The 27,497-nt window shown below is 17.5% G+C and overlaps 2 protein-coding genes across 2 annotated transcripts; one reads left to right on the top strand and one right to left on the bottom strand.

The window, feature by feature from the left end:
• The first annotated feature begins 393 nt into the window (after positions 1–393).
• On the top strand, positions 394–27,203 carry LOC100866829 (ciliary microtubule associated protein 1B). Its single transcript, XM_086914569.1, has 4 exons — positions 394–727; positions 4,508–4,720; positions 23,481–23,685; positions 26,841–27,203. The coding sequence occupies exons 1-4, from the start codon at positions 532–534 to the stop codon at positions 27,097–27,099; spliced, it is 873 nt and encodes a 290-aa protein (XP_086770695.1). The 5' UTR covers positions 394–531; the 3' UTR covers positions 27,100–27,203.
• On the bottom strand, positions 11,762–15,248 carry nbs (nibrin). The gene is made up of 9 exons (XM_031919713.2): positions 14,968–15,248; positions 14,742–14,875; positions 14,492–14,649; positions 14,260–14,419; positions 13,926–14,181; positions 13,718–13,855; positions 12,268–13,643; positions 12,076–12,159; positions 11,762–12,002 (listed from the first exon to the last, which is right to left on the bottom strand). Exons 1-9 carry the CDS (start codon positions 14,990–14,992, stop codon positions 11,922–11,924), a joined length of 2,412 nt encoding a protein of 803 aa, XP_031775573.2. The 5' UTR covers positions 14,993–15,248; the 3' UTR covers positions 11,762–11,921.
• Positions 27,204–27,497: the final 294 nt, after the last annotated feature.

Raw genomic sequence — 27,497 nt, 5'->3', positions numbered from 1 at the left:
AAAGAAAAAAAAGAAATAAAAGGAATTGTTAAATTTTTACAAATTTAAAGCAACATATCAAAATTCATTAATTAAATTTTTGAATAGAAAGAATTTTCCAATTATTCTTTTCCAATTAAAGAAATGCATATATTATATATAGTTTATAAAGAAATAAAAAAATAAATATCCTGTTTTACATTAAAATGATTATACATATACTTATATATAATATTTCTTGAATACTAAAAAATAATAAATTTGGATGATAAAATAGATATCATCTGATAAAAATAATTTTTTTAAGAAAATTTTTGAAAGATATATCTTTTTTTTTAAAGATATATTAATTTAACTTTTTTAAGTAGAATCGATAATATTTTGTAACATTATAATCAATATAAATTTTTTTCCATGAAGAAGTATATACTAAATTATATTAGTATATATAAATTAAAATAAAAAGAATGTTAGTTTAAAAAATATATTATATATTATTTTTAATTTTAATTTTGTCAAATTTATTATATGAATTGCTATAATAATTAATGAATGAAAAATTTTATTACTCTGAATATGGTTTTTATATTTCTTTCATTCAAATTTCAGATTATTAATAGTTTTTATTTTTTATGTTATGTCCTATTTTTGTATCATTTTTTGTATTTGTTATTATTATATTTTTTCTTCATCATAAAAATGGACAATAAAGAAAATGAACCAAAGTTGTTAAGTTGTATGATAAAAGGTAAGATTTTTGTACGAAATATAGATACTCATACGAAAATGTTATCATAAAATAATCATGTTCATATCAATAAAATAAAATTTCTAATATTTATACTTAATTATATTTTTCATAATTATATTTAATAATTCATGTTTTTGTATTTATTAATGATTATATATATTAATTTTATATGAGTTTTATTTATATTATTTAAATGAATGATTAATTTAACATAGTAAAATATACAATAAGTTAATAGATGTCCAATTAATAGTTAATGCAAGTGTTTTGATTTTTGTTAGATGTTTTGTATTTAGATTATGATTAATAAATTTATAAGACAGAAAAATAAAATGATGATTTGTAGTTATAGAAAATGAAGTACATTGATTTTTTAAAGTTATTTATCTATTTTTATGAATTGATTTTATTATTCAATTTTTTTTTAACTATTTTATAACTATTTTAAATATTTTATTATTTTTCTATTGACTTATTGATACTTTAAGATTTTAATTTAGCAATTGCATATATATTTTATAATTAATAATTGTATATTTTATACATTGCGAAATTTCTTTTTTCTATAATTATAATTTATAACATACATAAATAACAAGAATAAAAAATCTTTGGAAGATCGATTCTAAGCAGAAATATAAAAAAAAATAAAAATTGGATAAATACACATATCGATTATAAATAATTATAAATAATTATAAAGCTATAATTTTATATATTTTATATATAATATAGAAAAAAAATTGAGATAGATTAAAATTTGATTTCTAGATATACAGAACTCAAATTCGAAACTTTATGAGATTTCGAAATTTTTAAAATTGAAACTTTCGAAATTTGAAATATTTTTTTTCTTTCTTTTTTCAAAAAGTATCTATCTTTAAATTTCACAAATTTTATGAAAATTTTCTAACTCATATTCATTTTAATAATGTAAAAATAAAATGAAATTAAAGTTTTAATCAATAAAAATAATCTTAGAAAAAATTACATTTTATGTTTTTTTCATATGAACAATTATAATAGATTCGTATTAATTAAATTAATTTTATAATTAAAATATAAAGTCAATTATATAAGCCATCAAAATGAATGGATACAAAATTAACAAAATTAATAAGTTGTAAGAATAATTATTTAAATTATTTAATTATAAATTATTTAAATTATGAATCACCAAAGTAAATTAGTGAAATATTTTATTGGTTATTTCAATGAAAATTTCAATTCTTATCGATTTCCTTTTAAAAGAGTGATTTTATTTTATGTAATGATGTGGGATATTAAGGATTAGAAAACGCGTTTGGACAAGTAATAATCGATAATTCAATCAATAATAATAATCGATAACTTAATAATATATATATAATGTATTATCGAAATAACATCACAATGTACTATCTTATTAGATATTATTTTTATATTTATATATATATATATATATAAACATATATTTTTTCCTGCTGTCTAGTTCCTTTCTATATATTTCTTTTCTTACAATTGAATTATTATTAATTAAATAAAAATAAATTTATATCATTAAAATATTTTTGTATATTCTTTATAAGAATTACTATTTATTTACATTTTGAAGTTTTGAATTACAATTAAGTTCTTAAAACTCGGAATATTTTGAAACATTTCAAAAGGTTAAAATTTTAAGATTTTGAAATTTAAAATCTTCTATCTTTAGTTATAAATAAATTTAGATTTGCATTAATATTTGCATATATAAATTATATAAATTTTATATTATTATAAATTTATTATAATTATTATTTGTTATAAATTTGCATAAAACTGTATTAATATTATAGTTTGAACTTTTGTTGTATCACAAATTTTAATCTAATATTCTATTAGATATATTAAATATTCTATTTCTTTTATTATATATCTTATCATCATTCTTTTCACATAGTTTGGTTTATTTATTTAACACATCTATTTATTAAGTAGATAGATATGTTATTTATTTCTAAGTTGATTATTTCTAATTTTCTATATATATTTTTTATTTTTAAAAATTTTAAAAATTTTTAAAAATTTATATATATTTTTTATTTTACAAATTTAACTTCATTCATAATATATATATAGTTCTTAAAAAGAACCAAAGATATTATTTTTATTTATATATTGAGACTTTATTTAAAAATATATATTTTTATAAAAATTGCATAAGATATTGCTTGGAAAATATCAATATCAATCAATTTATAATTACTTTATTTTGTTTTAAAAGACTTTCAATTATTTAAAATTATTATTTTATTTAAATGGCTTTATTCTTTTATTTATTTAAATTTAAATTATTTTAAAGATTTATTGATATAAAAATAGAAGCTATTAAAAATTTTTTAAATGTAGTAAACATCTTTTTAATCATTTAATTAATCATTTTATTTATTTGAAAATTTGAAAAATTGATTTTCACTTTTTTTAGTGAATTTTCTTCCCACTATACTTATACCCTATTCCTATTTTACTTTATTAATCAAAGATAAATTATTTGTAACTTAATAAATAAACTTCAAATAACATTTTTATATTAATTTTTGTATTTCTTTTGAATATATTTTCTCTAGAATTAATCTTCCAAAGATATTATGCAAATATATAATAATAAATAAATTTAAATATAAGTATATATTATAAGTAATATATTTTTCATTTGAAATCATATAGTTCATTTAAATTATTTACGACTATTTAAATTTTTTCTTTGTTAAAAGTCTATAAAACTTTTTTTAAAATCAATTCAATTATTGCCATAATGATTTTATTTTATCAATAAATTTAAAAATTTATATAACAAATCTAAAAAATGTTTCATTCAATATATTATAGATAATGAATATTGATTATAATGAGATTCTTATTTTCAGTAAATGCTTAATATGTTTCCTCATTATTATAGAAAAAATTTATCATGTAAATCAATAGATTTAATATTTTTTTATTTTTCTGTGTCGAGTTTCTTAAAAATAAAATTTAACCAGAAGATTAATCTATTATTTTTAATTAATGTCTAATATAAATAAATAATATGAAGGCTAGGATTATTTAAATTGTCAATAAAATTATCAATAAAATTTTTGAAATAAAAATATTATTTAGATACATAATAAACTTTTATATTGATATTTATGATTATTCTTTTAAATAGAAAAATAAGTATAAATAATAATAAGTATAAATAATAATTTAAAAAAAGAAAAATAATAATTTCTGAACATTCAACAATTTTTTTAGGAATTTAAATAAATATAAATATTATGATGAATTAGAAAATATATATTGTAATTATTAACTATTAAAAATATAGTTTTATTTAAAATTTAGATTTAGATTTATATTCATCATATGTGTCTTTTGAAATTTTGTACATTTATTTAAATTTTTTTATTAATAAAAAATAAAAAAGATAATCTACAATTATCAAATAATTATGTGAATATTTAAAAATTATGTATATGACTATAAATATTAACTATATGAATATTATAAGATTATGATAAAATTAATAAAAATATAGTAAATTTTAAAATATATTAAGAAAAATAAATGTAAAAGAAAAAACGGAAATAATTTAAAACTTAATCTAATATTTTAAATGTTATAAAATGTTATTAAAATAATGCGAATAATTTTCAATTATAATAATTATTATTAATTAAAATAATAATTAAAAACTATAAATTAATAATATTTTTATATTAATTCAATTTAATTAAAATATATGCATATAATAAAATTTTATATACACGTGTGTAGGTCCTGCTCCTATATATAAATTACAGACTTTAGTTGGATATGAAGGTCATTGTTTATCTCGACCAAGAGGTCCAGCATATACTATAAGACCTCGGACAGAAATTCAGGTACCAAGTATTGGACCTGGACCACAGTATAATATATCAAAATTAACAAATTATGGAGTAGATAGCTCACCAGCATATACAATAGCTGGTCGAGAAGCATTTAAAAGTAAGTACATTTTTAAATACATTTATATTTATTAAATATGTATATAATATATATACATACATTATAACAAATAAATATTATGAATTTTATTAAATAGCAAAATATTTTAAGCTGGATTCATATTTCATAATTAAATATTATATAAATTTGTTAATTAATGATTTTGAAATATATATTATCAAAGATAGTAGATAATTATTCCAACTAACATTTTTCTATATATATATATTAACTAAATTTAAGTTAAGATTTCATAATATTCATACTATCTTTAGTTAATAATAAGTATTATTATGTTATATATTCACACCGATGTTATATATTCTATGTTTACATTCTCTGTTATACAGAAATTCGGAAGAAAATTCTATAATATTAGTAGTATTATTAAATATCGAAACAAAATGATTATCATGTATATTATAGTAATATAAGAGAATCGGAGAAAAGTAATATTCTAATCTATTAGTTTATATATTATATATTATTGGCAACTATTTTTTCTCAATATTTAATAGCTCTATCTATGAATATATTTATTTTCTATGTATTAATATGCTGTATGTTATACCATCGTATAAATGGCATTATCAAATTTGTTTTGCTCTATTGCTTATTATTATATTCCTTCTATTATAAATCAGTAAAGTTATATTTTATACTGAAGAATCGGAATTTAAATCGATTTCGAAAATGATTGGTTAAAACTATTATATATTATTTTATAATTTGATTAAAACAGATATAATTGTTATGAAGAATCAATTATAATTTTTTTTTCAGTTCTATATCGCTTTTTGAAGGTTAAAATTGATTTTTATATCAAATTTTTTATAATTGATATTACTATTTATTGAAACTGCATTGTATATGTATACATTTTTTTACAAAATCATTATAGAAAAAAGATAAAAAAGATATAAAAGATATCAATAATTTATAACAAAGTATTAAAATAAATAAATTAATTATATATTTTGAAATTAACGCTGCAACGTACATGGAACATTCTTTTCTTGACATATATATTCAATTTTACATATATAATATATATTATATATATTATTTTATATATAATATTTTATATATTAACATATATAAAAAAAGAAAATATAAATGATATTAAATATTTCGAAATTTTAAATTAAAAATAGATTTTAGTATTATTAGATCATTATATATCATATGCCATATATTTTAGTTACTGATTTATTAAATATACAATATATGCGATTTTTTAAATAAAAATGAAGTAAAAATTAAAAAAAAATAAAAATAATTGCGAAAATATTATGTATTATACTTGTAAAATTTATATAAATAAATGTTTGGAAAAATGCAATATTTGATTGTAATACAAAATGGAATTCAAAATTACGTATGCGAGCGAATGTATGAAATAAAAAAATATTACAATCAAATAGATAATAAAGATTTAAAATTTTCAATAACATGAAATAAAATTAATGAATTAATTAAAATTATAATAGCTGCAAAATTAGATAAGAAAAGTTATTGATAAGAGATTTATATAAAATTTATTATATTATAAAAATGAATAAATTAAATAATAAATTTGCTATAATAATAATAAGTAATATGGAAAATCAAAATTATTTGAAAATAATTTTTAATTCAAATAATTTTAGTAAAAAAATATTTATAAATATTTTTAAAAATATATATTCGCGATATATTTTAATATTAATGAAATCCATGAAATCCATGAAAATGCTGCTAAATATTGTCTTTATCATATGTCAGAATAGAAAAAAATATCAAATCTGAATAAATATCTGATGTATTATACGAAGAAGAATTTGAACAATTATTAAAAAATGCAAAATTTATACATGTTATTAATATTAGTTTCCTAAATAATATATAATAATTAAGCTTAAAAAATGAAATTGAAATATATTTAAAAGAATTGAAATTAAAAAATTCATTAAATGTTTTACATATTTTACATTGAACTTTAAGCATTAAAATTTACTGTAACTCTTCATTATTCAAGATTGATAATTATGGAATTGTTAATTAATTCAAATAAGGAATTTGTTTTGATATGAACATAATATACAAATAAAAATTCAATCAACTAAAGTTTATTATTAAAATATAATTTAATAAGATTAAACAAAATTATAAAATAAATAACAATACATTATTAAAACTGAAAATTATTGAAATATATATTATACATGTATATAAATATTATGCAGAAATGACTTCAATATGTCATTCGAGTCAAAAATGAACTAAATATTGATATAAAAATATTAAAAAATAATAAAAATTTTGTGATTTTTTTTTATATGTCTTTAAAATTGAATTTTTCTTAACTTCAAATATTATCTAATTTATTTCAAATTATTTTTATACTTTTATTTTACTCTAGTTATAATATTTGATTCAAAAAATCAAAAAGTAATATACATATATTTTTATTGTTTAAAATTTTAGTAACATTTTTTCGTCAGTATATGCAGCCATTTCACAATGAAAACAATAAAATATTAGAAAAATGATATTAAATATCTAAAACTTTGTATCGATACTGAATCAAAATTTATTAATAAATATCGACAGATTTGATATTGATATCAATTTTAATATCAATTATCGTTATTAATATAATTTAGAAATTAAAGCTGAATGGCTGTTATATTAATTATATTAAATCAATTAAGAAATGTTATTTTAGAGTGTTGAATTTGATAATATTTTAAAATTGATATATATAATACTATATATTATTATGTGTAATTATTATAAAAATTGTTAAACTTAAAGTTTATTAACATTATATTAAAAAATAAAAAAATTTTAATATCTAAAAAACTAACATGATCTTGAAATAACATTCATAATGATAATAAAACTTTTGTTATTAAATATATATTCTAAAATCATATATGCATTTTTCAAATTCTTTTTTTCTTAATCTAATGAAAATAATTTAAATGTTTGATTTAACTATAACATTTAATTATATGAAGAAATGCAAATGTGCATAAAATGCATATATATGTCGTTTGATAATAATGAAAATTAATCAATAAAGGTAATTATGACGTATTTTCATTCTTTATTTTTTTTATTTATGTTTTGTAAATATTTTGTAAAATTTTGTATACCGCATATTATATCGTATATATTTTATTTACCGAAACTATAATAAAAATTTCAATATCATTTATGATGTTATGTACAGAAATTCAAAATATAATAGTTTTTCTAATTTTATTAAATTTAAAATATATAAGTATATATAATATATAAATAATCTTTTTCGCTTTCCTAATAATCATTCTTAAAAATAAATGTTAGAAACTGTTAAAAAATTAGTTATATAATTATTTTTTTTTTTAATTTAATTCTTAGTTAATAATTATTTTTCTTTATTTTTCATTCTTAAAATCAATATTTTTATTTTTCAAAATTTTATTTTAAATTTTGTCTAGTTTTTTGAAATTTAAAAAAAATTGAGCAGATAGAATGCAGACTCTGTATATAAAATTTTTAGCTTTAAATATTTATTAATTCCTGAAATATTAATAAAAATTTTTTGATATTTTTTGATATATATTTATTGAATTTTGTCTGTACGTATATATCTATGATAATGTATATATATGATGATGCATTTAGTATGCGACTGTTATTTATATACTGTTTTTATAAATATATCATGCATCTATATAATATATATAGAATAAATATATAAAGGATGAATTAATAATTATTTATTAATATTACATATAATTATAGTAATTATATTTATCGAACAATTCATTTTTTGGATCCACAGAATGCAAAATAAAAAAAATTAGAGCGAAAAATATCATGTAACATTAGAATGATTGAAATTAAAATAATAGCAATATAAATCTCATATTTAGTATTTATTATAAATTTTTTTTTATAATTATTTATTGATCATTATAATTTCATTCAAATGTTGTTTAATTTATTATTTTTATATTTTATGGGTGAAAATACAAATATACATATTTAAATAAACAATATATTTGTTATAACATATTGATTAAATTTAAAATAATTTAAAATTTAAAATTTATTAAGTAATATTGTTTTCTATTATATTGTTCTTTATTTTTGATTTTAGAATTCTATCATATTTTATTAAATGAAATTTTAATCTATATTGTAATGATTTTATGTATCATAGATAACAGAACTTCCAAGTCTTATATAATAGATGAAGGTAATTAAAATTAAAGAAATTAATAAGATATATCTAATAAATTGAAATATTGTAAATAACAAAACATTCCAGTCTATCTGATTTGATTTGATATATTAATATGATATATTAGTCTTTGTTAGAAGATATTTTTCCAATATACTGTTTATTCCTGAATCATAGAAAATAATGGATATATATTTTGTTTTAAAAAGATTACTTAAATTTTTAATTAGCTAATATAATAAAATCAGATCCTTAATCCAAAAAAAAGACTTTGGAATTCCACATAAAAATTTTTGTCAAAATTGTTGCTATAGTTATTGCCTCATAGAAAAAAATTAAAAATTGTTTTTGCGAGATGATATTTTGATAAATCATTCTGGATTTAATATAGATATACATTCAATTCAAAATGGTCTTATTATTATTATATTGATTGCCAAATGATCAAATGATTTTTCTGTTATATAATTTCCACTGGTTGAATTTTATTTAATTGGCATTCAATTTTTTTATATTTTTCATATTTGACTATTAATATGATTCTTTTATTCTTGTATAAAATCTATTATGTTTAGATAATTATGATTTTAACTTTTAATATTTGTTTTATATTTTGAAGTATTTTAAGATTTTTAGAGCTTCATTTACTATTTGAAAAATGAATTTAAGCATATTATAACTGATGTTTTATTATTACATTATTTACTATTTACATTATTAATTAAATTATATTAATATTACATTATTACTATTTATTATTTACATTATTTTTCGAGAAAAACGGGAAAAAACAATAATATATATGATAGGATAGGATAAAATAAAGAAAAAAAAATATTATCGCTTATCATATCATTAGTTTCTTTAAATACAATTATATTTTTATATTCAAGTATTCAAATTGTAAGTTTAGAAGTAAGAATTATGTGAATTTTATTTATGAGTTTATTATGATGATTATGTCCATTATTTAAATATTCAGATTTTGGGACCATAATAAAATTATGGAATAGAGGAATGGTCTCTTCTTTCTTCTTTCTAGACAAAATACAATAGAATTTCTTTTCAATAGTAAAATCAACTATTTCAATCAATTTAGTCATTTAGATTAACGAAATAAAAGTGCCAAAATTAATTAAAAACTTCAATAGTTGAACAATTGCTTTTTATCTGATCAGATATATTGAAAATTATTGATATTATTTTTTATAAGAAATAGTTTCATTAGTAAAAAAAAAATATAACATAAAAACTGTGGATTTACATTATTTTAGAAACTAAGCCTTGCCCGAGAATTACTAAGAAACAGATTTCAAGCTATTGCAAGAAAATAATTGATTATGCATAATTTTCCATATGATACAATGATTTACAATATTTTTTTGAAGCTTTTCGATAATTTGTATCGAAATTCTCTTCAATTTTATACAAAAGTGTTTTAAAGAAGATCTAATTGATCTTTTACATTTTCGAAATTATTCTTCTTTAATATTTGTTAAGATAATAAAAGATAATAAGATATCGAGTGATTAAAAACATTACTATTTTTAAAAGAATTGAAATTATATATTTCTTAGAAACACTTTGGCATAGCTGAAACGTAAAAAATATAAAAGTATAATCTTGAGATTTTGCAATCATATCAGTCTCAATAACTATCAATATTTTATATTCGAAAAAATTTATTATAAACACTTGAGAATCAATTTTCTTGGGAATGAATTCTGTAGACGACAATCTTCCAATCTAATTTTAGGTTGGTCTTCCGTATTATTGACCATTTATATATCATATATGCCAAACATTTTCTTAGATAAATATGAAGATTTTAAAAAACACAAACATTTATAAAATTTGAGGAAAAATCAGAATAATTTTAACATTTGAACCAATTGAATAATTCAGACTAAAGAAACGTTATTAATTTTGAATCTTTTGAACTTCGAATTAACAAAAACATTTTAAAATTTGTCTGATTCGTACATTCATTCAGTGATAAATAAACTTTCATTATCATATAAACTTTGTTCTTAATCGTTTAAAATAAAACTTTGTAATAAATCAATTTTATTACTTATTTAATATGTTTCTCTTAGTATAGATTGAAATTAACATTTCTTTTAAATTTTGATGAATATCTTATAACTTGAACACGTATAATTCGTTTTTCGATATAAATATTTTGTTTCTCTAATATTACCATTTCATTTATAATCGAAATGAAGCGCACGTTCATCATTTTAGAATTAAGCATTATTAATATTTATGTCTATTTATATAATACTAATACAATTGATATTTGTTTGGATTAGTTCCAGATACTTTCGTGCTGTTATTATAAATTTAAAATAACAAAAATTTAATAATTTCGAAACTAATAGTTTTTGGATTTATATTTATTAGAATTTTTTTGCTTGTTTTAATGAATATTACACATTTCTGAAATTTGACACCAATTTTTATAAACTTATTACTTTATAATTTATCCTATATAAAATTAATATCAAATGTAATAATTAATATATAAAATAGTATCTAAAAATAAATTACCTAAACAATAATATAGTATTAGTATTATTCACTGTAAAAATAAAAGTATTCTTTTTTAAATAGACAAATATTTTATATTAATTATATTATATTTTATATTTATACATTAATTTTGTGTGTATATATTATTATTATTAATTTTCAAATTTTATTTAAATTTTCTTCAAAATGATTTTTTAATACATATTTGAAATATAAAATATACTATAAAATATAGAGAGTATTTAATTAAATAAATATATGTATCATATGTATCATAAATAAAAAAAATATTATTTAATACAAAAATTTTTTATTCATAAAACTATTTTAATAAAGAATCAAGAATAAATTAACTTGAACTAAAAATTATATTATGCATAATACTAAAAATAATATTATTTGTAATTTCTTTTTTAATTTCTATATATAATTCTAATATTTTGAAATATCTTATTAAATATTTGTAATATCACATTTATTCCATACATACATATCATCTAAAGTTATCCTTTTCTTAGGTATTAAGTTATAAACCTAAATAAATAAAAGATATATTAATGTCTTTAAAATCATTTCTATAAGGTTATCTGAATGTTTTATAATTTACCTTTTTAAATGTTTTACCATGGAAATGATTTCGGAGAAATGATGAATGAAAATTTGTTAAAATGTTAGAATTTTTTTGTTCTTCCTAAAATTTTAAAATAAAAATTGCATATTTATAATGAAATTATAATAAAAAAAATTAAGTTCATTTATATTCATAAAAGTTACATTTATATTTATGTAGAAAACTTACATTGAACGTAATTAATTCTACATTTGAATTTTCTACACATGACTTTTTTTTAATAGATACAGTGAATTCTTCATCAATATCAGATTCATTAAAATTTTTACATGTTTTCTTAGATCTTTTTCGATTTTCTTCTAATGTTTGTATTTTACAATTTTTATCATTTATATCTGTATAAAAATGATCTTTGCATGGCAAGTTTACAACTTGTACTTCCATATTTTCATCTTTTGAATTATTTATTTCAAATATATCATCAGATTTAATATCTGTAAGAATTTGGGTAGAATTTTGACAATTATTTATATTTGATTTAGTTTCTTTTAATTCAGAATTTCTTAGAAAATCTTCTCTTTTAGAATTTACTTCATTTAACTTAATTTTTTTATTGATTACTGAATCTTTAAATTCTTCAAATTTTTGTATATTTTCATTTTTTTTTGTCTGTAAATTTTCATTTGTAAAAAGTTGTGTACTTTTTGATAGTATATTTAAAAAAGATGATGATTCAGAAATAATATTTTGATTTGTTTCAGGATTATTAACTATATTTTGTTTAGATTGCATTATTTTTATATTTTTATCTATTGTTGGAGTGTCATTAAAAATATCTTTTATTTCTTTTCCTATACATTGTAGTTTATTACATTTTAACTCCTTTATAGATGTATTATTAAAATCCTCACTTGATGATTCTTGACTATTATCATCTGATGATTCAGAAATAATTCTTGTTATACATTTATGATCTTGGATATTTAAATCTGTTGTTTTCATGAATATTTTATTATCATCGGAAGTATTTTTTGTTTCTTTTATGCAATGTGATTCATTACATTTTACTTCTTTGACAGATTGTTTATTAAAATCTACATTTAATAATTCTTGACTTTTTGAGTTATTACATGATTCAGAGTCAGGAATAATTTTTATCATATGATTTTGGATATTCAAATTTGTTTTTATTGGAATATTAGAATCATTAAAAGTATTGTTTGTTTCTTTTATATATTGTAATTTATTATATTTTACTTCTTTGATAGATTCTTCATTAAAATCTACATTTAATAATTCTTGACTTTTCAAATCATTACATGAGTCAGGAATAATTTTTATTGTATGTTTAGATTTTTCAATAGATAAATCTGTGTTTATTGAAACATTAGAAATTATTTTTGGCAATATTTTCACATTAGATACTATATCTTGTGTATCAAGATTTAGAACTTTAGCTGAGTCACACTTTGATTTTAATCTTTTTAACAGTTTTCCAAATTTATATGCTGGATTGCAATACTTTTGTAGGGAACAGTGTAATATAGCTAAAGGTATTTCAGCTTCTGATACCATTTTACGTTTACCTGCTCGTAATGCATTATCTGAAGAAAGAAATTAATTAATTATAAGTTCAAAATTATTTTATTATACATTGTAAAATATAATAATAACTTACATATTAAATCATATTCAGATGAAACATTTTGTGTTAATTGTGTCGATTCATTATCAGAATATTGTAATACAACAATATTTGGAGCACAAAGTTCTTCCACTGACCAATTTTTTTTTGAGTATAAATGTGATGTACCACCTAAAAAATATATATTTCTTAATAATAATATAAAATAAATTATATATTTTAATTTTAATTTGCTATTTACCTGCCATTTTTATAATTTTTTTATATATTTTAAATTGAATTGTACTGAAATGTATGAATATTAAGTCTTTAAATAATTTTGTTCTCTTTATATTTGGGAAAAGAGATAATTTTTGTTTATTAATTAATGATTCACCAATTGGTGGAACAAAACTTTCAATTTCTGGAAGATCTTGACCATTGTCTATTGCAATTTTAACCGCATCCCAATAATCCATAGTTATTATTGGTATTGCATAAGCCATAGCACAAGTAACCTATTTTGTTATCCAAATTAATATAAATTTAATTCGCAAATAAGATAATTAAATATGATAGAATTTTTAAAGAAAAACCTTTTCAGTTAATTTAGCTTTCGATACTGTTAAATGTGTACATATGCTTAACCAATCATATAAAACAGCACCATCAATTTCATCCATCAAACGTTCAAGTTTTTTTCTATCATCTTGATTTAAGGTAGATACCAATGTTATTAAAGGTACATATACCACCCTAATATATAAATTTCTTCCATAAAACTTGTTTGAAGCTTTTAAAGAAAAAAAATAAAAATTGAAGCTTTACGTAAATAAATTATCTTGCAAACCAAATCTTATTTTATCTTTGTGTTGTAGATTATATCCATCTTGAGTTACTTCTATCATTTCATATTCACGGAAGATAAATGTACCATACTTTGATTGTAAATCTGTTATTATACATGTAGATGTTATTTTATCTTCCTGAAAAATTATTTTTATTAAAATAATGTTTTTAATAAATAATGCTTATATTTTTTGCAATTATATAAATAATATATTTTTTTTAAAAATACCCTTATAACTTCTTTAATCTTGATGCGAATAGAAGCATGTAATCTGCTGATTGATTCATCATTTTTCAAGATTATATCACCTTTTTTTCTACCAAATATAATTTCTCTATCTACTTTTAAATAGATATAATCTCCTGTAATATAAATATTCATATTCATAGCATAAAATTTGTTAAATAATATTGTAATTTATAATTGATTTATTATTATAATTAAAAAATAATACCATCAGGATCTATCAAATACCACATTGTGTAGATGTGATAACTTTATGAATGTTTAAAGTTATAAATATATGTTTCTTAGTTATTATACACTTTTTTCATTAACTATTATCAATTGGAAAAAATTTAATTATAAAACTATTTAAACCAAATACTTGATATGATTAAATACTTTTCTTTTGCTCTTTATGTGATAGTAATTTTTCTGTATAAAACAACAAAAAATGTTTCTTTTTTCTTGTATAAAATATAAACATAAAATAAAATAATATATAGATTTAGCAGTCAATGTATATTTGTGTTACATAGTTTGTGAATACTAGAGGGCAGAGTTGTGCATCAATCAATTAAAAATTTATAGTTAGATTATGATTCATCAATAATTAAAAAAAAATATATAATTGATTTGTTCAATCAATAAAATTAATCGTTAAAAATGTGATTATTTAATTAATCAATTATTAACCATCAATTATCAATTATAGTGAAAGTTAATTATTAATAGCTAGTTTTGAAACAGAAGTTTAAGATTAAAATTTCATATTAAAATTTTAATTGAAATTATTTTTGACACATGCTTATCATTATTTTAATTGTAAAAATATAATAAATAATTATTAAACAATAAGAAAATTGTATGGATTTCATTATTAACAATCTATCGACAAATCTATCGACAATTCTTGTATACTTATTTCTACCGTTTCGGTAGGTAAGACAAAGTACAAATATTTCTTGGATAGAAAAAAAAACTAAAAGTAAATACTGAAAAATATATTGTATGCATATTTTAGAAAAAGTTATAAAGTTTAATATGAATTTTAAATATATGAAAAAGTTTGAACACGATCAATTTGAGCGTGTTTTGGTAGTTAGTGTTAAAAAATAATTCATTGTAAATTCAATATGCAAATATTTATTTATAAATATTTATTCTTTACATATATTTTTATTGATTACTTCTATTAAAAGCAAAAAATTAATATTCATTGGAGATTTTAAAAATCGATTTTAAAAATTAAAATTAACATAAAAATAATTTAAAAATATTAGTTGAAACTTATTTTTCGAATTATAAATAATATAATTTAAGTTATAAGTAGTTTATTATCAGATGAAAAGAAATGAAGAATGAGATTTTGTTTTTATATGGAATTTTTTCAAATTTTAATAATCGATTTTATTGAAATTTTAATGAAGTAAAAGATATAATTATTTTCCAAAAATATTTGATTTATATTTTTTTTTATTGACAATCATTCATACTTAGAAATTAAAAATAATCTTCAAAATTAGGGATAAAAAATTTTTTTTTTTCAACATTTTGAAAACTCTTTATAATATAAAAAAATGTGTAAAAATTATTTGTTTTTTATGATTAATTTGATTATCGATTTTAAATTAATTTTCAAAATATGTATTATTTAAAAATTAATATATTTTTAATTAATTTGTGATATAAAATATAATGATATTTTTGTTTAATTTTGTTTATTTTAATCAACATAAAGTAAAATTTACCATATTATCATATTCATTAATAATTTCTTTTATCAATAATAAAATAATAGGTATTGTTAATTTAAAAAATATAATTTATATGTTGTATATATTTTAATTTATATATTGTATATAATTTATATTGCGTATATATATATAATGTAATGTAATATAATATAGTATCAAAGAATAAGTTATAAATATTCTTTATTAGTTTCCGAGTTATTATTAAAAAACTTTGATATAATACATTGAATTCTGTGCATTATATGTGCATGCTAATGTATATGTTAGAATAATACATTTATTGCATAATATATAATTATATTCCAAAGAAATATAATATATTTCAAAACAATTGTCATATAATATATTTTTTTTCTTATGTTCCTAAATTATTTACTATATAATATTAATATATTTTTAAAAACAAATTAGAAAACATATTATAATTTTTTAATATATTTTAAAATATAACAAAATATTATAATTTAATAATTTAAAATTATTATAATTAATAATTAAAATTATAATTTATAATAAATTATATTACAAAACAAATTATTATAACTTATTTATATATTATATTATTATATATTATGTCTTTTATAATATCTTTTATAAAATTGCATTACATGTGTAGTGTATTATATAATTTCAAATAACTATTCAATATGATTTATTAACAGAAAAAAATTGTTAAATAACAAATAACATAACATTTTTCTTATATACTTATTTATAAAATAAACAAATAATTTCATATCAATTCATATGTCAAAATTGTGTTATATGAATATTACATTATTAAAATTTGTGTTAAATTGTAACCGCGTTATAATAGTATTACTTTATACAATATATAAAGAAAAGTCTAAAACTTAAGTTTAAAGGTTTATAGAATTTGTCAAAAAAAAAAAAAGAATTTGTCAAAAAATGTCCAATCAATATAAATCCTGCAAATAATGCTTTTAATATAAAATCGAGTTTTATCATTTACAAGTATTGGATATTGTGAATGAATTAATGTAAAATTATTTTTACCATTCATGAAAATCGAATATCGTAAATTTCTTCCTTGAATATAAATAAAGAGATTTATTTAGAAATAATGCTTTAGTTTAAGTTAATACAGAATTATTATTAACAAATTATTAACAAATTATTAAATTATAAATGCAAAAGTAAACATTGTTAATAAAATAGATGAAATGTACATTTATTATTTCTACATTTAAATAATAAGTAAACATTGTTAAAGATACATGTTCAATAATAACGTTTTCTATATTCAATATTAAATAAATATTGAAAATATATGAATATATTTTTTGAAAATATTGAAATAATTAATTTATTATCATTTAACCTCGTTTGTATTTATAAAATTAATTAATATTAATAATAATTTTGAGCTAATATATAAATCAATTTCTCTATTTGCATCTAATGTAAATAGAATTACGAAATTATTAAACATATCGTATATTCGTAAAAGACTATGACATAAAACCAAAATAATAAAAAATTTTATATCGATTGATAAAATCTGCATATGTTAAAACCTATGTTATTAGACATTATTTGCTCCTCTTGAGAATGATGAATGATGAGAATGATAAATAATAATTAGGTCTTTAAAATCTTCTTTTAAGAAGATATATTAAAAAAATATATTAAAAAGAATTCTTTTTTTTTTAATATTTTGAATATGAACATATTTGAATATATTTCGAGATGTCGAGATCAAAAAGTGTACTTTCACTAATATTTTTATACGTCCAACATAATACTTAATAATTTTTTTTAAATAAATAATAATAAATAAAACATAATTTTACATTAATATTTATTATTTGCTTTTTATTTTCTTGAAAAAATAGAAATTATAAGAAAAATATAATAAATATCCTAAAATTTTTTTTGTGTGCTAAATGCTGTAGAAAAATTCATTAATTTAAAAATAAAGACTAATATGAGAAAAATGATTTCAAAATAAAAACATTATTATATTTTATATTTCTGATTAGGATATTAATACGGTCATTTCAAATAACTTATAAATTTTTATTGTATAAAAAAATATTTCATACAAAAGTTATATAATATAAAAGAAGACTTTATTATATTATATTATTTCATATTATTTTTTTTATAATTGAACATAATTATATAATATTATATAAAAATTAACTTTGTGTTTTTAAATGAAATTGTATATTTTTTTACATTTTTTTATATTAATATCAATCATTATTATTATTATCTAAAATATTTGATTTCTGAATTACCATATGAAAAAATTATTAGTATAAAATTATTAGTTTAATTTTGTAAAATTCATCATTCATATAATAAGAAAAATATGAATAAAAGAAAATCATTTCATATGATTTTTATCTATTATATAATAAATTATATTTTATTTTATTGCTTTTTTTTGTGTGAATTGCTATATAATAGAAGAAATGTTATGTATTATGTTATATAAAATTTTGCTTTTTATTTTTTTAATGTTATTTCATTTATACCATATAAAGTATTTTATTATATAATATGAATCCGGCTTTAGAATAATATATTATATACATATATAATTTAGCATACATATATACATATACTATAAATTTAAAGTTGTAAGCAAAGGTTTATATGTGATAAAATTGACTTGAAGTAAAAATTAATTAACAATAAAAATAATAATTGGATATATTTGGAGGGATTTTAAATATCAAAATATAGAAAAAAGTTATATGCAGCATATAAATATATATATATATAAAGTATATATGTTCTTAAGACTTAATTAACAAATTATAAAATAATATATTTTAATAATTTATATTTTAAGCTTGTTTAAATAAAAGACTTTAAGTTTGAATTAAATAAAAGACAATGGTGAACTGAGAGTATACAGTTGCTATGCAACAATATTGTGATTGCGAGATATAATAGAATTTTTCAAAAAATAAATATATTAATATCTTTTTAAATATATGAATAACTATTTCTAAATTTCAATGTAATATACAATATATTGTGTAATTTCTCTTTAACAAAAACTTATCTCGAATAAATTATAACGAATTCCAGAATATATGTAATATTATATATATATATATAAACAATATATTTATTTAAATCGAAAGATAAATCGTATAAACATTTATTTAAATTCAAAAGTTGAATAATATTCAATCTACTTATTTGAAAAAAACAAATTATAAAATTTTGCATTAGAAAAGTTGAATTTGTGTTTTACTACACACAAATGCTTGCTTCTTTTAATTATTTTCACATATAAAAAAATGTCATAATATTTAAATCAATTTAAATTTCACAAATTAATATTAATTAAAAAATCTTTGTCTTTCATTTGTTATTTTTTATTCAATGTTTTTTATTTTGATATAAGATTATTAAACAAAAAAAAAAAATAATCGAAATTCAATATTTACATTTTGATCATATTAATACCATAGTTTATATTCACTAAAAATTTGTAAAAGAATTGTACTTTTTTTACCACATTATTATTGCGTATTAAGAATTTTTTTATTCATTAATTTCCTTAAATAAAAATTATTTTAATTATCATTTATTACTTAGTTTTTTAGATTTGATGATTGCTTAATAAGATGTTTGAAGATTATTTAATTAAAATCCTATTTTAAAATTTAATTAATTTTATTTGAATTTTATATATTTTATGTATTTAAATATATTATTTTATCAAATTCTAAATTCGATGATATGTTATTAAAATAGTTACAATTGCTAATAAATGTACACAATTTTAACATTAGAAAAAAAAAGGATAGATAAAATGAAAAAATGAAATAGTAATATTTCAAAAAATTGAATCTTATATTTTTATATGTTAAAATACAAAAATTTAATTCAATAATTTTCAATCATTATCGAAACAATAATATTTTATTCTGGTTTCAGTTCGTTCGATAATATATATTATAGATAAAAATATAAAAAAAAATTAATGAATTTATAATATATATTCTAGGCATATATGTATAAAAAAAATTGTATATACGCATATATATACGCATTTTTTGTGAATACGTGAAACTAATTCATACAATATTGATTCGTATAATTAATATATATTCTGATTTAATTATTTATTTATTATTATTTTTCTTCAAATAAGAAATTAAATCTAAATGAAATAAGAATTTGTCAATTGATTTTTTACTTACTGATTTACTTTATTATTATTCAATAATCTGTGGAATTTATAAAATATAATAATATTAATTGTGATAAATTGATTCAAGAATTATTATTCTATATGTAAGAATAATTTTAAAAAGCAAGTTTGTCTATAAAAAAAATATATATAATTTTAAATGAAATGTTTTGTAATTATACAACATCAAATATTACGGAATTTATTGTAAATTGTTTAAAATAAAATAAAATTTGCATAATTAAAAACGATAAAATTTTCTTTTTTAAAACAACATAAGTACATTATAGTTATATTTTATACGATATAGTTATATTTTATTCTATCTAAGCAATTCGGAAATTAAAAAAAATAATGAAATTTCGTGTAAAAAAAATGTTTCTAATAGAACTCTTATTTTTCTTTGGTGTCAACAATCGTTCATCGGTTTTAAGGGATAAAATTATCTTTATAAAAAAATTTAGAATTTTCTTTTTCGTGAAATATTTAAGAATAATTGATAATAAAATAAAAGATATTTAAAAAGTTTAAACCAAAGATGAATCTTCAATCCCTTATCTTTGTAATTGGCAGTAAAAATATGCTACTATTCAATTAGATTTTCTTTTTCCAGATTAAAAAATCTTTTTCAATATACTTGGTTAAAAAGCAAATATATATTTCGACGAATTTTAAAATCCTATAGATTTCTGTTATTTTAAAAGTGAAAAGACAGTATCAAAGTAAAGTATTATCTTTCATACTATGTATATGATGACAAATATTTGTATTTCAAATTTCTATGAGGAATATTATTATATATTATTATTATATACTAATTATAATATTTTTATTATTTATTAACATATTTTATATACTAATTAAAAATATAGAATAACAAGATATATTTAAATATTTATTTTATTCATAAAAATTGTTACTAAATGTAATTAAATTTATTTTAATTATGAATAATTTATATGTATAAATTAAAAATAAATTTTTGGATCATAAAATCAATTTATTAAAAAAAATTATTAAAATAGAAATTTTAAAAAATAATTTTATTTATTTAAAAAAAAATTTTAACATATAAGTTATTTATAGACATGAAAAAAGAGTCCAGAAATATAATAAAAACATTTTTTGAGAAATAGAAGTAGCAATAAGAAATAACTTGAAAATAGATTAGATTTTTCAAAAAAAATTTTTACGCAGTTTAATAAATACAATAAAATGATATAAGTTTAAATTTTTTTTCAAAATATATTTCACTATTTCTAAAATTTTTCGAATAAAAAATTCTTAAATTTTTTTTTAATTTCATATTTTAAAATCGAATGTTGACATCAAAAAAAAAATAGAATTATATTATAGATGATTTATTTCATTTATATGCGAAGTTGCATAATTTTTTTAATTTCTGGGTTTCTTAATCTTTTTTGCAAATCTAATTTTTCTTGTAAGTTTTTATCTATAAGAACTTTTTTCATCGTTTTATTTAAAATTCATTTTTCAAAAGTGTCTTGCATTTTTGTAAATACTTTGTATATAACGAAACATTTTTATATAAATACATTTATTACGTAAAATATGGTAATTTTTTAAGTTTAAATTTATGACTTTATTTTTAATATACAGGATAAGACATTTAAAACAGATCATTTGAATATTTCTGTTGTTATTAATTTAAAAAAAATATGCCAGACAAACTTATAACAATAATAATCAAGGTATTCAGATTATTTTACGTGCTTCATCTTATATATTATTAAGTTTATTGTTCTGAATATTTCGATCTTGAAAAATTTGACGATTCGAAAGTTATAACATTAAAATTATAATAACATTAAATATAAAATTATAATATTAAAATTTATGTTCTATATGCAAAAATACGATAGAATGTTAATATTATTCGTGCTTTATATTTTTTTTATATTTTTCTTGTGATATTTATACTTACAACTTATGATCAATATAATTTAAACATTTAAAGTTAAAACTTGTAAAAATATTTAATCTAATCTAAATTTCTAATTTAACATAATCTTTTTTTTTATATGGAAAAAATTATTTTTATGAATATCTCTTCTTTCTGAAAAGAAAAGCGAAGTAATATCGGAATTTTAAAGATTAAAATCCTAATAATGATCTATATATATATATTCAGAGAATATTGAAATACATATTGGGTATTTTCGCGCGTAATTTATTATTTATATAAGTTAAATCCAGATCAATACTTAATATCTTTTTTCGAAATTTTCACCACTGTGTCGTCAAGTACAATATCATCCAATCTTAAAATCATATATTAACAGTCCAAACTGTTTGCAATCCTTGTAGTTAAAGCTTTTAAGTTCATTCTCATATACGAGAACTGATGTCCTGAATATATCAGAATTTTGAACTGCATCAAAATTAACGAAGAGAATGGCTCTGTAGATCCAACTTAATTTAATCTACTTTATAGGTGACATGGCGACGAATGTTAATTGGAGATTGTTTAAAGTAAATAAGATTAAGTTTATATTAAATTAGTACTTCTGAAGAATTCTTTTTTCAAGGATCTCCTTTTCTTACAAATATTTTATATTTATTAAAAATGTATATTTATTATAATACATAAATGAATCTATTAAGGATATCTTTTTCTATATACCTACAGAAATTTTAATACTTCATAACTTTTGAACGAATCTTGCCCGTCAAATTTTTCAAGATTAGAGATTGTCATAAAATAATCAAAATGACAATATAAAATCAATATAAAAAAATATAAACTCATAAATGATATTATTTACATTATTATATTTATTTATTTAGTAAGAGATCTCGGACCAGGACCAGGAGCACATTATCCAGAACTGTGTCCACCAATGAATCACAAAATTAGAGCTCCTGCTTACAGTATTAAGTCTAGAAGTAGAATAAAGTATGATGATATTGGACCTGGTCCAAATGCATATATCTTGCCAACTTGTATAGGACCAAAAATTCCTGACAAAGTAGCTCAAGGTGCCTTTTCTATGTACGTAAATTAAAAATTTTATTAAATATTAGATATTAAAACTTTTATGATTATGTGATGAATTAAATTTTGATAATTTAATGTATCTTGTACTTATGTCTTATAATAGCATATAATCTTTATGAATAAGTAATTTGTAAATATTAAAAATTATCTATCTGCTAAAAGTTGTTTTTAAAATTGAAATACATTTAGAAATTAAATATAGTGCTTATTTGTTTTATTAATATAATAATTTTAAATTATATATTAATAGAACAAATTTATAATTTTAAATTTAATTATATCGCTATTAGTAATATACATTATATTTTTAAATATTTTAAAATATAAATTATGATAAAACTTTATTTATATGAATATCAAAGAACAAATTGGACAAAAATTGTTTATGTAAGAATCTATCTATTTTTCTTTCTTTATCTATGATTATTCGCTCATATAAGAGCTTGATATATAAAAACTAGATTTATTGTAAAGCATGTAATATATTACATATCCTAAATATTTATATATATTTTAAACATTCATATAAATGGAATAATGTTCAATGATAGTTTATACAGTAAAAGCTTAAATAAAGTTCAAATAACCAAGATATCAAAAAAATTTTGATTGAAATGAAACAAGTTCATATAGAGTTCATATAAATATTGTTTTACTATATTTTATTATATTACTTTATTTTGATAAATATTTTGTTTTTGTTATTTATTTAAATTAATATAATTAAAAAATTATAATTACAGTAACAAATGGTCGTGAAAGCAGTTTTAGTTTTTATAATTAAAATAAAAGTATTATTAAAATTTTTTAATAATAGTAATGAACATTTCTTTATATTTGAATAAAATTTTTTTAATAATAATTCCTATATGAAGTATAAAAAATTATTATATTTTTATTTTATATATATATATATATATATATATATATATATATATATATATATATATATATTATATAATTTTAAATATATACAAGTATATTATAAATTGAAAATTCCTTTTTTTTAAAGTTGCAAAATATCGTTATCGAATTTCGAAAATGCTATATGATTCAATATAGTTATTTTATCAGAGATCCTTGCTTTCTCCATTTTGTTATGCTTAGAAATATTATTATTACATCATTTACATATGCTATGTTTATTTTAGTATCATTTTCATAATTCATTTATTTCCCTGTGACAAACGATAACTGTGACAAAGATGATCTTTAACTTTTTATTGCTTGTTGATTTTTTCTATCTAAAATTAATTTTTTATCCTCATTCAATGCTCAATTTCATTAAAATTTAGTTTTTATTATAAATTGTTGGATGATAAAACAGTATGAGTTAATTGCTTTTGATGATTCTTTTAAATTTGTTCTTCTTAGTAGCTAAATAACCAAGTTAAAAATTTTTAAAAATAAGACATTTTTATTTCCATTTACAAAATATTTTCATCTTGAATAAGTGAATTATGATAGATTAAAATTAACCGATATTTGAGATATTTAAAAATATGTAAAGTTTTAAAAAAATTTTAAAAACATTAATCAATTTTCAAATTCGATGTTCGATGTGATTTTTCCATATTGCATTAATTATATATCATATAAAATTTAATTAGAATTTTAAAGAAATATTATTTCTGTTAATGATTTGTATATATAGAAAATCTTTGTGATATCGAATTAATTTTTAAAAATACTAATGCTATAAATGCTTTCATCATAAATAAATTGAATTTTTTGAATAATGCATAATGCATATTTGCATATGATACATCATTTCAATAATTCAGAAACAATAATAGATTCAAATTTTGAATTATTGATTTTAATTAAACTTATAGAACATGTATAGAATTATTCTAATTATAAATATTTATAAGAAATACAGATATTTAAATTTTCGAATTATTTCCATTTCTGACTTGTTCGCATGTTTATACAAGAGTTGAATCAATATCATGATAGATGATCGTGTCCAACGTGATGGATAGTTACAAGTCAGAGAGAATCATGGTTTCTTAGTAAGACATGATAACCAATAAAATCGCAGTCAGCATCCTCATTTGCGATATATTCAAGTTAGAGAAAAATTCTTTAAACTAAACTGATAGTCAGCATTGCCGCACAAAGATATGGTGATAATTATAGGTTGAGCAGTATATGTTTATTATAGATTTCCCCGAATATAAAATGATATTGAGTCAGTCATGTCTAAAATATGTCACGAGATGTATTTTGGGCTTAAGATCATATTGCGCTTCAATCAGGCTGAGCTATCTCAAAAATATATAATTGTAATCAACTAAACTCTTCTCAAAAATTACAATATCTTCATCAGGAAATGTCACTTTTTTAGGCTTAGATTCGGGAACTGATAATAATAAAAAAAGATTTTCAAGCGAAGAATTTTTTTGAATAAACATAAATCTCATGAGCATTTATTGCTCATGAACAATATATATTATTATAATAAAATTTCACAATAATTAGTTGGTATCTAAAAAATAAGTTATTTATCATATACTTATCAGAATTTTAATTATGCAAGGACTTAGATAAGTTTTTATTCTATCACTATTTTATCCAATGAATTTTTTATAATTTTTTAAATATGTCTTATATGAATTTTTTTATGTGTAGAATCTATTAGTTTCACATTTTTATAAACATTCTATATATATAAATAAAAATACTTTTTATATTAAAGAATCACAGTGTTTGAATTTAAAAGAAATTTTTTTTTATTTTTGAAATTATTTTTTTTTACTTATCTATTAGTACATTTATTCTTTCGATTACTATTAGCACAAATTCATTTTCTTATTTTTTTTGTTCTCCTACATTTATAATTTTACATTTGTCTATCAATTATACTAACTTTGAAGATTTTATAATTATTTACGATTAAGATTTAATAATAATAATTATTATAATTTTATAATTATCACATTATTTCTAATAATTTCAAGTAATATAACTTTATTTCTAAAATTTTTTATAAATAATAAATAATGAATGTACATATTTGTATCATACTTCTTATAATTCTTATAACTTTATGTAATGGTCGATATATTGATGAATATATTGACTGTTAAATAACAATAAATAATAATAAAAATAATAATCAAAATATGTTTTATGTATTTCACTAGAGCTGGAATTCATAGAATTAAAGAAGAAGATGTTGGTCCTGGTCCAGCAGCTTATAGAAATATTCGAACTGATCTTGTAAAACGCAGTGCTCCAGCATTTAGCTTAAAATGGAGGACTCACTTAGCAGAATTAGAATTAAGTCCAGGTCCAAGATATTATCCTCTATATAATACTGGAAGACGACAACCTATGTATTCTTTTGGAATAAGACACAGTGAATGTGCTGGTTTGCCTATCACAGATGTAGATGAAGATTAATAAACTATTAATTTTATAAATTATTATATTTCAATGACAATTTTGTATATAATTTTGTAATGTTTTTTATATTTTAAATATATTTTTCTAAAATATTGTTAAAATAGTTGATTTATATTTTTAAATAAGCCCTTTTAATATTATTAATGCTAATAATTACGAATATAAATAATTATTCTTTATAATTTAAATATTAAATTATTCTTTTTTTCCGTTAAATTATTTAATAATTTTTTTTTATGTAATAATTCTTTGATTTATTGCAATAGTTAATTTCAGATGTGGAAGAAATTTAATCTTATCAAAAAATTAAATTGACTATGATTGATGCATATAGAAATTCTTTAGTTCGGTATATAGATGAAAAAAATAAAATTAATTATAAAATCGTTGCGATT

The sequence above is a fragment of the Apis florea genome, unplaced genomic scaffold (assembly GCF_048593485.1).
Source record: "Apis florea isolate Af1SG1 unplaced genomic scaffold, ASM4859348v1 contig_3696_pilon, whole genome shotgun sequence".
NCBI classification, from domain to species: Eukaryota; Metazoa; Arthropoda; class Insecta; order Hymenoptera; family Apidae; genus Apis; species Apis florea.
The sequence above is the reverse complement of the archived record's forward strand: the minus strand, read 5'-3'. Positions and strand labels throughout refer to the sequence as shown.

Bases quoted from the DNA above. Each gene is read 5' to 3' on its own strand.
- LOC100866829 (XM_086914569.1), top strand. From the start codon at position 532: ATGAAAAATTTTATTACTCTGAATATGGTTTTTATATTTCTTTCATTC. The intron at 728-4,507 runs GTAAGATTTTTG...ACACGTGTGTAG, and splicing joins GTTAAGTTGTATGATAAAAG to GTCCTGCTCCTATATATAAA. The intron at 4,721-23,480 runs GTAAGTACATTT...TTATTTATTTAG, and splicing joins TGGTCGAGAAGCATTTAAAA to TAAGAGATCTCGGACCAGGA.
- nbs (XM_031919713.2), bottom strand. From the start codon at position 14,992: ATGTGGTATTTGATAGATCCTGATG. The intron at 14,420-14,491 runs GTAAAGCTTCAA...TTTATATATTAG, and splicing joins TTGCAAGATAATTTATTTAC to GGTGGTATATGTACCTTTAA. The intron at 13,856-13,925 runs GTAAATAGCAAA...TATATTTTTTAG, and splicing joins AAAAATTATAAAAATGGCAG to GTGGTACATCACATTTATAC.